The sequence below is a fragment of the Lissotriton helveticus genome, chromosome 1_1 (assembly GCF_964261635.1).
Source record: "Lissotriton helveticus chromosome 1_1, aLisHel1.1, whole genome shotgun sequence".
NCBI classification, from domain to species: domain Eukaryota; kingdom Metazoa; phylum Chordata; class Amphibia; order Caudata; family Salamandridae; genus Lissotriton; species Lissotriton helveticus.
The window spans coordinates 1748090839-1748106531 of record NC_136057.1 but is presented as its reverse complement, the minus strand read 5'-3'; the positions used below and the strand labels follow the sequence as shown (position 1 = coordinate 1748106531).

The window sequence follows — 15693 nt, the reverse complement described above, 5'->3', positions numbered from 1 at the left end:
TAGATAGAGTGAGGGCGATAGATAGAGTGAGGGCGATAGATAGAGTGAGGGCGATAGATAGAGTGAGGGCGATAGATAGAGTGAGGGCGATAGATAGAGTGAGGGCGATAGATAGAGTGAGGGCGATAGATAGAGTGAGGGCGATAGATAGAGTGAGGGCGATAGATAGAGTGAGGGCGATAGATAGAGTGAGGGCGATAGATAGAGTGAGGGCGATAGATAGAGTGAGGGCGATAGATAGAGTGAGGGCGATAGATAGAGTGAGGGCGATAGATAGAGTGAGGGCGATAGATAGAGTGAGGGCGATAGATAGAGTGAGGGCGATAGATAGAGTGAAGGCGATAGATAGAGTGAAGGCGATAGATAGAGTGAAGGCGATTAGATAGATAGAGTGAAGGCAATTAGATAGAGTGAGTGAGGCCGATAGAGTGAGGGCGATAGATAGATAGATAGTTAGGTGTGGTTGTGTGTGCGTGGTTGTGTGTGTGTGGTGTGTGTTATGCTTTGTTTTGCTATGTTTTGTTATGCTATGCTATGTTTTGTTGTGTTTGGTATGCTATGCTATGTTTTGCTAGGCTATGATATGTTTTGTTATGCTATGTTTTGTTGTGTTTTGTTATGCTATGTTTTGTTGTGTTTTGTTAAGCTATGCTATGCTTGGTTAGGCTATGCTATGCTTGGTTAGGCTATGCTATGCTTGGTTAGGCTATGCTATGCTTGGTTAGGCTATGCTATGCTTGGTTAGGCTATGCTCTATGCTTGGTTAGGCTATGCTCTATGCTTGGTTAGGCTATGCTCTATGCTTGGTTAGGCTATGCTCTATGCTTGGTTAGGCTATGCTCTATGCTTGGTTAGGCTATGCTCTATGCTTGGTTAGGCTATGCTCTATGCTTGGTTAGGCTATGCTCTATGCTTGGTTAGGCTATGCTCTATGCTTGGTTAGGCTATGCTCTATGCTTGGTTAGGCTATGCTCTATGCTTGGTTAGGTTAGGCTATGCTCGGTTAGGTTATGCGCTATGCTTGGTTAGGTTGTGCGCTATGCTTGGTTAGGTTGTGCGCTATGCTTGGTTAGGTTGTGCGCTATGCTTGGTTAGGTTGTGCGCTATGCTTGGTTAGGTTGTGCGCTATGCTTGGTTAGGTTAGGTTGTGCGCTATGCTTGGTTAGGTTAGGTTGTGCGCTATGCTTGGTTAGGTTAGGTTGTGCGCTATGCTTGGTTAGGTTGTGCGCTATGCTTGGTTAGGTTGTGCGCTATGCTTGGTTAGGTTAGGTTATGCTCTATGTTATGCGCTATGTTATGCGCTATGTTATGCGCTATGTTATGCGCTATGTCATGCGCTATGTCATGCGCTATGCGCTATGTTGCGCTATGTTACGCGCTATGTTATGCGCTATGCTATGCGCTATGCTATGCGCTATGCTATGCGCTATGTTATGCGCTATGTTATGCGCTATGTTATGCGCTATGTTATGTGCTATGCTATGCGCTATGTTATGCGCTATGCGTTATGTTATGCGCTATGTTATGCGCTATGCGATATGTTATGCGTTGTTATGCGCTATGTTATGCGCTATGCTCTATGCACTATGTCATGCGCTATGTTATGCGCTATGCTCTATGCACTATGTCATGCGCTATGTTATGCGCTATGCTATGCGCTATGCGCTATGTTATGCGCTATGCTATGCGCTATGCGCTTTGCGCTATGTTATGCGCTATGCGCTATGTTATGCGCTATGTTATGCGCTATACGCTATGTTATGCGCTATACGCTATGTTATGCGCTATGTTATGCGCTATGCTATGCGCTATGCGCTATGCTATGCGCTATGTTATGCGCTATGTTATGCGCTATGTTATGCGCTGTTATATGTTATGCGCTATGCTATACGCTAAGTTATGCGCTATGCTATGCGCTATGTTATGCGATATGCGCTATGTTATGCGCTATGTTATGCGCTATGCTATGCGCTATGTTATGCGCTATGCTATGCGCTATGTTATGCGCTATGTTATGCGCTATGCTATGCGCTATGTTATGCGCTATGCGCTATGTTATGCGCTATGTTATGCGCTATGTTATGCGCTATGCTATGCGCTATGCGCTGTTATGCGCTATACGCTATGTTATGCGCTATGCTCTATGTTATGCGCTATGCTATGCGCTATGCGCTATGTTATGCGCTATGCTATGCGCTATGCTATGCGCTATGTTATGCGCTGTGCTATGCGCTATGCTTTGTGCTATGCGCTATGTTATGCGCTATGCTTTGTGCTATGCGCTATGCTTTGTGCTATGCGCTATGCTTTGTGCTATGCGCTATGTTATGCGCTATGTTATGCGCTATGCGCTATGTTATGCGCTATGCGCTATGTTATGCGCTATGTGTTGCGCTATGTTATGCGCTATGCTATGCGCTATGTTATGCGCTATGTTATGCGCTATGTTATGCGCTATGCTATGCGCTATGCTATGCGCTATGCGCTATGTTATGCGATATGCGCTATGTTATGCGCTATGTTATGCACTATGTTATGCGCTATGCGCTATGTTATGCGCTATGTTATGCGCTATGTTATGCGCTATGCGCTATGTTATGCGCTGTTATGCGCTATGCTTTGCTGTGTTTTGCTATCCTACGCTTTGCTGTGTTTTGCTATCCTACGCTTTGCTGTGTTTTGCTATCCTATGCTTTGCTGTGTTTTGCTATCCTATGCTTTGCTGTGTTTTGCTATCCTATGCTTTGCTGTGTTTTGCTATCCTATGCTTTGCTGTGTTTTGCTATCCTACGCTTTGCTGTGTTTTGCTATCCTATGCTTTGTTGTGTTTTGCTATCCTATGCTTTGCTGTGTTTTGCTATCCTATGCTTTGCTGTGTTTTGCTATCCTATGCTTTGCTGTGTTTTGCTATCCTATGCTTTGATGTGTTTTGCTATCCTATGCTTTGCTGTGTTATGCTTTGCTGTGTTTTGTTATGCTATGTTTTGCTATGCTATGTTTTGTTTTGCTATCCTATGCTTTGCTATGTTTTGTTATGTTCTGCTGTTTTGTTCTGCTGTTTTGTTGTGTTATGTTATGCTAGTCTATGTTTTGCTATGCTATGCTATTCTATGTTTTGCTGTGCTATGTTTTGTTTTAAGTTATGTTATGCTATGTTTTGCTATGCTATCCTATGCTTTGTTTTGCTATGTTTTGTTATGTTCTGCTGTTTTGTTCTGCTGTTTTGTTGTGTTATGTTATGCTATGGTTTGTTTTGTTTTACTATGCTATGTTTTGTTTTGCTATTCTTTGTTATGTTATGTTTTGTTTTGCTATTCTATGTTATGCTATGGTTTGTTTTGTTATGCTATTCTATGTTTTGCTGTGTTATGCTATGTTTTGTTATGTTCTGCTGTTTTGTTATGCTATGTTTTGTTATGCTATGATTTGTTATGCTATGTTATGTTATGTTTTGTTATGCTATGTTTTGTTATGCTATGTTTTGTTATGCTATGTTTTGTTATGCTATGTTTTGTTATGCTATGATTTGTTATGCTATGTTTTGTTATGCTATGTTTTGTTATGCTATGTTTTGTTATGCTATGTTTTGTTCTGCTATGTTTTGTTCTGCTATGTTTTGTTCTGCTATGTTTTGTTCTGCTATGTTTTGTTCTGCTATGTTTTGTTGTGTTATGCTATGTTTTGTTGTTTTACTATGATATGCTATGTTTTTCTATGCTATGTTTTGTTTTGCTATCCTATGCTTTGTTTTGCTATGTTTTGTTATGTTCTGCTGTTTTGTTCTGCTGTTTTGTTGTGTTATGTTATGCTATGCTATGTTTTGTTTTGTTTCACTATGCTATGTTTTGTTTTGCTATTCTTTGTTATGTTATGCTATGGTTTGTTTTGTTATGCTATTCTATGTTTTGCTGTGTTATGCTATGTTTTGTTATGTTTTGTTATGCTATGTTTTGTTATGCTATGATTTGTTATGCTATGTTTTGTTATGCTATGTTTTGTTATGCTATGTTTTGTTATGCTATGTTTTGTTATGCTATGATTTGTTCTGCTATGTTTTGTTCTGCTATGTTTTGTTGTGTTATGCTATGTTTTGTTGTTTTACTATGATATGCTTTGTTTTGCTATGCTATGGTGTTTTGTTGTGTTTTGTTATGCTATGCTTTGTTGTGTTTTGCTATGCTATGTTTTGTTGTGTTTTGCTATCCTATGCTTTGTTTTGTTATGCTGTGCTTTTGCTATCCTATGCTTTTGTTTGTTATGCTATGCTATGTTTCGTTATGCTATGCTATGCTGGTAAGGGTATGTGAGGGTGTGTGTGTGAGGGTGAGTGAGGGGGGTGAGGGTGTGTGAGGGTGAGGGTGTGTGAGGGTGAGGGGGTGTGAGGGTGAGGGGGTGTGAGGGTGAGGGGGTGTGAGGGTGAGGGGGTGTGAGGGTGAGGGGGTGTGAGGGGGTGTGAGGGTGTGAGGGTGAGTGAGGGTGTGTGAGGGTGAGTGAGGGTGAGTGAGGGTGTGTGAGGGTGTGTGAGGGTGTGTGAGGGGTGTGAGGGTGAGAGTGTGTGAGGGTGAGGGGGTGTGAGGGTGAGGGGGTGTGAGGGTGAGGGGGTGTGAGGGTGAGGGGTGTGAGGGTGAGGGGTGTGAGGGTGAGGGGTGTGAGGGTGAGGGGTGTGAGGGTGAGGGGTGTGAGGGTGAGGGTGAGGGGTGTGAGGGGGTGTGAGGGTGAGGGGGTGAGTGAGGGTGAGGGGGTGTGAAGGTGAGGGGGTGTGAAGGTGAGGGGGTGAGAGGGTGAGAGGGTGTGTGAGGGTGAGTGAGGGTGTGTGAGGGTATGTGAGGGTGAGGAGGTGTGTGAGGGGTCAGGGGGTATGAGGGCGAGTGAGGGGGTGAGGGCGTGAGGGTTAGTGAGGGTGAGTGTCTCCAATGCCTTCTTTGAAAATGTTCAGTGCTGCAAATAGAGCATGCCGCCCTAATTATCACAGCATGAGGCCCCAAAGTGATAATTATCACAGCATGCAGAGAGCCGCCCCACGCTGCTGGAGCACTCAACTGCACATTAATTATAGTTGAGTGCTCCAGCAGGCTGGGGCGCCTGTTGACATGCTGTGATAAGTGGGTCTCATGCTGTGATAATTGTTGCGGCGCCTGAGGAAGTGGAGACTCCTGCTGGGATAATTGGTCTTGTGGCTCAGGAAGTAGAGTTTCATGCTGGGATAATTGGTCTGGCAGCGCTTGCGGCGCCTGACGTCCAACAAAGGTGCACAAGCTGCTCAACCTTGAAGCGCGTTCACAGACCTGGGTCGGCTCGTGCCCAGGTCTGTATCGGGCTCGTTCACAGCTGTTACTCCCTTGACAGGGAGGAAGGTGACTATAGTATCGCTGGCGGGAGCGCTTCGCGCTCCAACGCCAGCTCGACCTAAAAAGGACTCCAGCTGTTTTTAAGAGAATTCATCTGCTTTGGAGAAAGGTCGGGTCTTTCCATAAATTGAGAAAAGTCAAGTATATTTCCCCTTACACGGGTAAATGTGAGCTGGAGTATCCGCCTACTTGGGCACAATCTCCCATTAAATATCTAGGCATATGGATTAGTTTAGACACCAAGGAAATCCTTGCACTAAATTACGGCATAGCTATCTCTAGACTGAAGGAGCAAATAACTAGTTGTCTAAAATTGCTGCTGTCTATGGTGGGACAAATTGGCTTAATAAAAATGGTGGAACTGCAGCGGTTCCTCTGCTATTTGTAAATAAACCTATTGCACAGACCAATTTTGTTTAAAACTCTCACCTCATTACTAGTACACCGCATTTGGGCAGGCAAACAACCACAAATAGCCTACACCACTTCAACACTGCCGTATCATATGGAAGGATTTGCTGCTACAGATATGGAACTTTACTGTCTTAGTGCTCAAACCACTTAAATATTTGCCCAATCTTGCCACAAGCAAAATAAACATAGTACAGTGCACAATGTGTGCGTGGGACAAGGTAAAGGATAAGACCACCTTATCTCTCCATCTACCCCACTGCCGGCTCAACCGCTGTTTAGAGTAACAGTGGAACCCAAAACGGCCCCCATTTTCGCAAGCTTAATATGTTCAAATGGGGAGGCTTCTACAAAGATTTAATGGATACAATTGTCACACAACACCCTTCCACGCCTCTGGATTCTTACCTACTCCATAGACTTAAAATGACTGGTAAGACACTCATCCCGGAATTTCCAAACAAATCCGATCAAATCTGGTTCACTTGAACTCTTAGCTGCTGCCAACAGACCCAAAATACTAATCTCCTCAATATACTGCATTATACAGAAATTGATTCCTGGGAGATTATGCCTAGCCAGATCTGCATGGAGAAAATGACCTGAACCAACATATATGGGCAGAGGTATGGGGATACTGTTGTGTGCCAACAGGATAACTTCTCTCTAGCAGCAGATTGCTCCTAATACATTTACGGTTTCTCCACTGTCTCTACTACACTTATTTGACATTGCACAAATGGGGCCTAAGGAACACAGATCTGTCTGCGACAGGTTTGGCAATAGGAGGGAGGAGCAGGGGGGCATTCACCTATTGTTGCAATATGAATAGATCCATAATCTCAGACTATGCTTTGCAGGATATGATTGGAACCAGGATTCAACTGTCCCCAATCATAGCATTATTGGGAAGGGTTCAGAAAATTTCTCAAACAGACCACCAATTTGTAGCTCTAGCTTTGCTTCTAGCTAAAAGATTCTTAGCTAAACATTGGGTCTGTGGAAGAGCTCTATCTAAAGAACTATGGATGCAAGAACGCACATATTGCAGTGAGCAGATGGAACTATAAAACGAGCTGCTGCCTGAGCCTTCTATGAGACATGAGATCTGGAAACCATTTCAGAACTTTTTGATCACATCCAGGATTGAACAAGTGCTCTGAATGTCTCCGTGACAACAGAAAATGTCAATATTACTTCGACTCCTGCTGGGCAGTGGAGACACCCTAGTTCTTGTGCTAGTCATTGGCAGATAGAACTGAAGTGGTTGGGTCGATAGACAGTCATACTACCACTTGTCATGGTTGTGCTACATCTTATTGCTGATGTTGTATTTTGCAGTATTATTATTTAAACAAAAACGAATAAAACAATTTGTTTGTCGGACATGTTACTTTGAGGGTTGTTGGTGTTGGGGATTTTTTTTCGGTTAAGGCTTAGCTTTAAGGTAAGGATGTACAAAATCGTTAAGCATAAGGGGTGGATATCTCTACTCCTTATCCTAACTTTTATGATTAGGTTTGGTCATGCCCTCGACGTTCTGTTTACCCATACACCTTATATTAAAGTGGAGCCCCCTATCCCAGTACTCTGGTCAGATCATCACATATTAAAATTCTCTTTACAGCATGTCTCTACTCACAACTCCTGCAGAGAACAGAAATGGAGCAGACCCTGTCAGCCTAGCCGCTTTCTCACCCCACTTTAGCCCCCGCCCTTTACTAACACTGATAACATAAACCTTGCAGTTGACACCTTTAAGAAGGCAATCACCCAGGCCCTTGACATTATCGCCCCCTTGATCAAGGCCAAACGCAAGCACAAAAAGCCTTAAAATCTGACAAACTGGCGAGTAGGAAAGCCAATCGAAAATGGAAGAAATCTAAAATCACAGAGGACAGGCAGGAATATAAATTTATATATAGACGCTATATTGACAACATCAAAACAGTAAAAAAAAATAAGGGAGAATAAACAAGGGCGCCAATTCACACAAATAACTTTACAAATCAGATCTTTGAACATCATTACAACTTATGTGACAGCGATCATACACCCACCTCAATTTCTCTAAACAAATTCACCCAAGAAGATGTCAGCATTGGCCTTTCTAAGGTCAAATCAGTCTCTCGCTGACCCAGTCTCACCTCACACTCTGTCCAACATCGGAACAGTTCTTCTCAAAAGCCTCACTGACCTTTTCGATTTATCCTTATGTCGTGCAACTGTTCCCACAAACTGGAAAGCAGCTATGGTCAAGCGTATTCTAAAAAAGAAAATACCACCAACACTAAGGAACCCAACAACTTTCGGCTCATCTCTCATCCCTTTTTTTGGGAAAGTCCTTGAGTCCTTAATCAATAAGCAACTCTCAACCTTCCTAGAGCGCCATAAATTGTTGGACCCTTGCCAATCTGGGTTCCAGGCGGCCCACAGCACTGAAACATTGATGATAGAGGTAGTAGACAATATAATATAAGACTCGCCCTGGACACCGGGCAGTCAGCCATGCTGGTCCTACTCGATCTATCAGCTGCTCTTGACACCATCTCCCACAGGACTCTAGTGAATCGACTGTGGGAGTTGGGAATTAGGGGAACTGCCTCAGGAGTTACTTAACTGATCGTACTTCAACAGTACAAATTGAGACCCTCATCTCTCGTAGCCTGTCGATTGACAAGGGAGTTCTCCAGGGATCCATTCTAAGTCCCACGCTTTTCAATCTTTACTTGGCACCTCTGGCAAGAGGCATGGTTTCGACACTGTGACGTACGCAGACGACACACAACTATTGATCACTCTAGGCTCAGATCTAACTGACACCAAACTCAGATTCATAAATTGCGTGACCGACATCAACGTCTGGATGCAAACCAACCATCTGCAACTTCATGCCAACAAGACGGAGATAATTTTCTTTGGGAAAGCCCAAGAACTATGGTCCAGTGACAGGTGTCCTCCCAATCTGGACTCCTGTCCTTTACCCAAACTGGTGGTCCGTAACCTGGGAGTGAAGATAGACAACAACTTGTCCATGAAAGACCATGTTAACCATGTGACGGGCATCTGCTATGGAGTATTGCGAAACTTACGCAAAATCTTCTGAGGGATCCCAGTTGTATCTAGGATGCCGCTGGTTCAAGGTCTAATCAATTGGCTGGATTAGGGAAACGCCCTGATGGCGTCCATCAATTAAGAGCTTCTTGCCAAACTCCAAGTGCTACAGAACACGGCTGCCAGACTTGTATTAAATCTACCTTCAGGGTCCCCGTTGGCACAAAGTCTGAGAGCTCTCCACTGGCTCCCCATCAGGAAACGCATCAGTTTTAAGATAAACTGTCTTGTACACGATCATTCATGGGAACGGGCCAAGTTATCTTGCCAAAAAACTAATCTGGTACCAACCTGCTAGAACCCTTAGTTCCTCAACCAAACATTTTCTCACTCCTTACAAGATTCGCACCACCAGGAATGGCGGCAGATCTTTTGCCATACCTTGCCCCAAATGTGTGGAACTCGCTTTCACTGCAGCTGCGTATGGAAACAGACCATAGACCGTTTCAGGGAAATCTAAAAACCTGGCTGTTTTGATTATTCTCTTTTCCCGTCGTTGTCGTCTTTCCTTCCTCTTTAGGGTTTTGGCTAACGCTTTGAGACCCACGGCTGATATGCGCGCTTAATAAAATCCTAGGACTATGACTATGACTTGGTGTAATTAGTATTAAGGGGTGAAGTTATGAGTTATTGAAGAGGGCTGATAATGTGCTATGTTATGGGGTTTGAGCTGGACGGTATGGACTGTTAAGGTAAATGATTAGGTTAGTGTTAAGGGATGGGGGTGGCGTACCTTACAGTATGATCGAGTACCAATAAACGGTATATTTTAGCAACTGACTGAAAATTTCATGACTGCATTACATTTAGATCTTTGAGTTCTAACTTTTGTCTTTAAATTTGCAATACATTAATTCTTGAAAGTCAATTGGTAGAGAAGAAAATCTTACGGTAAATTCACTTCTCCAGTGTTGGTATCATTTATAAAGTTAAATTTGAACCTCCCCTATGCACCTTTGCTTTATATGTTTATTATCTACTCTTCCTCTATAAACAATTTGATGCATGGCCACCTCAACGAACAGTAGAGTTATAAGCTTCTCCATCTCACAGGCTGTTGGCCAAACCCAAAAAAGGAGGTGTATATGCTTTAAGAGTTTTATTAAGTGTCATAGTATTGCACTTTATCACATTTTACAGGGGATTCCCAGACGCACTATGGGAAATAATTTAAAGCATGATTACATGAAAAAATTTCTTCTTTCACATCCTAAGTTAGGCGAGAATGCAAGATGAATCACAACAGGATAGAGTCAGAGGAAAAGCACGGTGCAAAAGGGGTCTTGCGAGAAGTTTGTCTTACCAAGGACATAGATCTTGCCCAGGTGGACTGTGACGCCAAGTGCACTGCGCCGGTGTTTCATGGGTGCTGCCAAAGTCCAGGTGTCGGTCGCCACGTCATAACATTCCATGCTGTTTAGCTGGTCCGTGCCATCATAGCCACCCATAGCATAGATGCAGTTGTCAAGAGCACACACGCCTGAGATAAGGGAAAGAAGCGCAGAGCAGATTATGATCCAATTCGCTATGCACATACTGTATGAACCATTTACCATTTATTTCAGGAACAAGAGAGAGCAGCATTTAACAACAAGCAGAAAAGAATAAGTTACTTACCTTTGGTAATGATGTATCTGGTAGAGACATATTCTAATTGTAGATAACTTACCTTTAGAATTTTGCCCAGGCATCAGTCTGGGTCCAGAGTTTTGTCATTAGCAGTACCCCTGCGTGTCGGTAGGTGGTGTGGGTCGGCTCTGCATCAGTCGTCGGCATCGTGCGAGCCAAAAACGACATTGTGGGACCTACATAAATGTTGCCTGGGTAGGCTGACTTCAGTTCTTAACACAACTTTTCGAACATGTGTGCTGGAGATACACATGCTTTGCATACTCCTGCCATCTAGTGTTGGGTCTGGATGTTTGTAAGATGTTTTTCTTTGAAGAAGTGTTTTCCAGTCACGGGGTAAGGTGACTCCTCCTTTTGGTGATAATGTGCATGGGCATTGACTCCATTGTTCGGTTGTTTTCTTTCCGCCATCGGGCTCGGACGTGTATTGCAGCGCTCCGATTCAAAACAGTTAATCGGGATCCCTTAAGTACACATTTCACTCTACCCTAGTCGGTATTGTTTAGATCGTGTCATCCACCTTCTGCCTGTCTAAAAATTAGGAAAACTTTCATAATCCAGTCGGGAAACTCTAACCGCAGCCTTCTGGCCTAGCTCATTTACCTCCAACTACTTCCAATTGAAGATCCATCATCCAGTCTTCTGCCGATGGAATGGACACCATTTCAATTCTGTCCTCGGTGCCATTCAAAATACCCGGGTACAGACCTTCATAAGGTCTGTAACCTGTTTCTCCCCGGAGCATGAAGAGGAAGACTGCAAAGCTTATCGGTCGTTCCGATCCAAAAAGACTCTGCTGGACCATCGTGCTCGACGTAGAGGCACGCAGCGACAGAGTATCGAGGACACCCCGGATATCTTTGGGGAAGATATTGAGCAAGAAGAAATGAGAGCGTTGGCAGTAGAAGAGGCGTTGCAGTGGTAGCAGCACATCTACAGTAAATCCACTTCTATCCATACCTACTATATACCTTCAGCATCAGTTGGGATTTACAGTCAATGCACAAAAATCCCATCTTCAACCCACTCAAATACCACCATATCTAGGAGCCGTTCTAAACACTCAAATGGCTCTAACATATCCCAATATCTACCAGTCAGACTCATGCAGTTACTGGGGAGGATGGTGACATGCATTGCCAAAATGCCTCATGCAAACTAAACATGCATCCTCTAGAAGAAAGCTTAGCACATCAGTGCAATAAATCACAGGTTCAGCTAACAGATCTAGTGTTGGTAGACAGCCGCACTCATCACTCTCAGCAGGGGTGGAGCACCCAAAATTTATCAAAAGGGCGGACCTTTGTGGGGCGTGGCTTAGCCGGTAACGATGGCGGTCGTGTAAAGCGAGAGCTCCGACCAGCCACCGCATATCCTGGGGCGATATCCTGGCCCTAAGCATCATCAAGGGCGTCGCTCTCACCTGTGGGGTCGCCGGCTCCGGGGGAACTGCCCGGTGGTAGCAGCGGCTACTTCCTGGGCTCCCGGGGACGTGTGGAGCTCGGGCGGCACAGAGCGGCCTACGAATCCTGCGGAGATTGAAGCCGGGGCCTCGATTTTCACGAGGCCCGGCGGGTGACACCGGACAGGCGCTGACTGCAGGGGCAGAGAAGCGGCGGCGGGCGGAGCGCTGCTCGCTCTGGCGCGGACGGAGCTGAGCGCGTTCGCGATCCTAGCTCTGCAACGGGACGGCGGCACTGCGGGGGAGGCGCATTAGACGCGGCAGCTCCCGTGGATCTTGTGGGAGCTCCGTTCCAAGGCAGCCGCCATTTTGAGGCGGAATACGAATCCCAGAGAGGACCTGCATAAAGGAGGAGACCTGGGGTGCCATTATCGATCGGACTGTGCTCATAGCTTGGGGCTGTGCTTGGACCGCGTTCCTATGAACTGGCTATGCTGTAGTGACTACCAAGCGTGATTGGCACCCACCTACGGACAGTGGTGAACGGGGCTGGCTGATGGTGTGCAGTGGGGTGCTTTGGCCCTCCCTCCCCCAGCGTCGATCCTCCGAGTAATCGGCTCCTTCCTCAGGCGGTGGAACTCGGGGGCCAGACCGGGCCCCGGCGTGGGACTGCTGAACCTTGAGACGTGAGGTGGTGCTTGTGCAGGGGCCTGCTGGGATTGCCGCCTGATCTCCTGGCGGGGGGCCCGGGCGCGGTTGTTCATAACCCTCTCTGCTGGTCCAACGCTGCAGTGACCGGGGGGCTGCGCCAGTGTTTCTGTGGGCTGAGCCCAAACGAACAGTGGACCATAGAGGCGGGATCGCTGCCTTACCGGTTGCTCTGGTAGACCTCTGACACGCCGGAGGAGACGGGCATAGGAGGGGAGAGACGTACTGCGGGGACCACCTGCCGCAGTCACGATGACAGGGGACCGTGCAGGAGGTGGCCGCACCAAACAGGGACCCTCGACAAGTTTACGGAGGCGAGCAAGGCGACTGGTGCTGCGGGCTCACAGACTCTGGAGCCTGATAATGCGGCGTTGTTTGCAGCCATCACACAGTCAAGGGACATGTTAGACGCCAAGATCGGGGCCGTGGGAGCGAATGTTACATTGCTCCGCCAGGATCTGAGGAATGCGGTGGAAAGGATCACCGGCGCGGAGACCCGTATATCAGAAGTGGAAGATGATGTGTCCGTGCTTAAAAAAAAGGTCGCAGCCATGGAGAAGATACAGAAGGGCTTGGCCATGCGGGCCGAGTATGCAGAAGGACGGGCGAGGCGGAACAACTTACGCTTTGTGGGATTTCCGGAGGGCTGTGAAGGTGATAATGTGGAGCGCTTCTTGGTCCAGTGGCTGGAGAGCTGGCTTCCTCCGGACGCTCCTTCCCGCTGCTTCGTAGTGGAACGGGCCCACCGGGCCCTGATCCAGAAGCCCCCAGTTGGAGCGCGTCCGAGGCCGAACATTGCAAACTTTTTGAACTACTCTGATCGTGACACTATTCTGCGACAGGCGAGGATGAAGGCCTCTCTCACACATAGCAATGCCACTATCCTAATCTTCCCGTATTACACGCGGTTGGTGCGGCAACAGCGACAATCCTTCCTTGCAGCCAAGGCCCGTCTTCGTGGTCTTAAACTACAGTATGCCTTGCTCTACCCAGCGCGACTGCGAGTTATTTATAAGTCTCGCACACTGTTCTTCGATTCTCCAGAGGAGGTGTTCAGATGGACGGATGAGACGGTGAAACTTCGAGTCAACATGGCACAGAGCGGAGAGTCGGATTCATCCTCGAGCGGTATGGTCCGTGAAGGTCTCCGAAGTCAGCAGCGACGCCGTAGGAGGTCGAGGTCTGGACGTAGATCGCGCTCGGGCTCCACATCCCTTCTGAGTGAGCCGGCGCTGGAGCAGCAACAAGTAGTCCAATGAAACCTTGGACTTCTATAACAAACTTAATGTATGGTAATTACTGATGCTTGGGTGCGTGACTTCCTAGGGCTGGGAGTTAGACCCAACAGGTGGGGGTGGGAGGGAGTAAAAGTCCCTTAGTTATGGGTTATCATTGGGGGATCCATTGGAGGGGGTGGTTCTTGTTCCCCTGTTGGGGACTGAGCTGCGATCCGACCGCGACAGGTGCTTCCATGTTCGGGCGGTACGGGGTGGGGGGTGGTGGGGGAGTTGGTGTTCAGGATTGGGGGGGCTTGTTTGTGCATGTTTCGCTGCTTTCTAATTGCCATGTTGTTAGCATGCTGAGCCGCAGGGACACCTGCAGCTTACACAGTACTATTTCCTCATGTCCACTGCTGACAAGGGAGGGCGGGTAGCCCCGGGCTCCCTGCGCATATGGAGTTGGAATGTGCGGGGAGTGTTAGACAAAGTGAAACGGGGGCGGTTCTCAGATATGCCAAGAGGGCCGGGGCAGATGTCTTATTACTTCAAGAGACTCACCTACTGGGCACGAAGGCGCTATGCTTACAACGTTTTGGGTTTACCCAGGTTTATCACTCGGGGTTCACGAGGGGCTCTAGGGGGGTCGCTATCCTTATACACCGTAGGATCCCATATGTACACGATAAACTTTGGACTGACATACAGGGCAGGTATGTGTTCGCACAGGGCAGGGTAGGGGGAGACAGAGTGACCTTTGGCAGTGTATATGCCCCGCCGCCGCAGCAGTGGCCGTTGGTGGAGAAGATCATGTCCCTTTGGTGCGCAATGCCGGATACCCTCTCGATTGTTGGGGGGGACTGGAATGATGTCATGGATATGGATAGTGATAGATGGCGGAGAGGGGCGGCTGATGAGGAAGGGGGTGTAGGGGGACCCACTACCAAACTACATGCCCTGGCCACGGGACTTGACTGGACAGACACTTGGAGGTACAAACATGGTGTGCGTAGGGAATTAACCTATCTCTCCACGGTGCACGGCTCATTTTCCAGTTGGATTACATATTTGTCCCTAGGTGGTTGGCCCATTGAATATTATCGGCAGAGCTTCTGCCAAGAGCCCTGTCTGACCACTCACCAGTAGCCCTCACGTTCAGCGTGGGCCCGACCAGGCAGCTGTTTCGGTGGCGCCTGTCGAGGTGGCACCTGCTGCAGGATGACTACAGGGAGCATATGACCAGAGAGATTGATCATTATCTGACTTCCAATGTGGACTCTGTTGACTCCCCGACCACCCTCTGGGAAGCCTTAAAGCCCACGTTGCGGGGGGTGGATATTTCCTGGTGCGCAGCGGCTCGTAGGGAGCGGCATAGAGATTTGGTACAGCGTGAGGCAGATCTGGAAACGCTGGAGTGTAGGAGTCGGGAGGCGGAAGGGAGGTCTGCCAGGCGACAGTTTGTTCTGGCCCAGCAGCAATATACTGCGGTTTTGATGGAGGAGGCGCGGCAGGCATGGCTGGCTACTCGTAGCCGGGTGTACCAGTGGGGGGGACAAATCCTGCAAGATTTTGCACCATCTGAGTCAGGGCACGCTACATGCCCAACCATTGCCCCAAATCTTGAACCCGGCGGGAGTGCCCATACTTGAGCCCCCAGCGATTGCGGAGAGCTTTGCAGCGTATTTTGAAGGGTTGTATGCGCCTCAGGAATGCTTGACGGCTGACGTGGTCCAGCAATTCATAGATGATCTCCCACCGCGATCGGTCTCGGATGAGGTGCGGGACGTCCTGGATTGGCCCCTGACAGACGAAGAATTAGGCACAGCCCTGGGTGAGCTGAATCCCGGTAAGGCACCAGGCCCCA

At 47.4% G+C, this 15693-nt stretch overlaps 1 protein-coding gene across 1 annotated transcript in view; it reads right to left on the bottom strand.

Annotated features, from left to right (window-relative positions):
• The window catches only part of KEAP1 (kelch like ECH associated protein 1), a 172960-nt gene that overhangs the window by 31755 nt on the left and 125512 nt on the right, over nucleotides 1-15693 (bottom strand). Inside the window, exon 5 of the mRNA XM_078639990.1 lies at nucleotides 10177-10353. Within this exon, the coding sequence (XP_078496116.1) occupies nucleotides 10177-10353 (177 nt within the window). The remainder of the gene's footprint in view (nucleotides 1-10176; nucleotides 10354-15693) is intronic.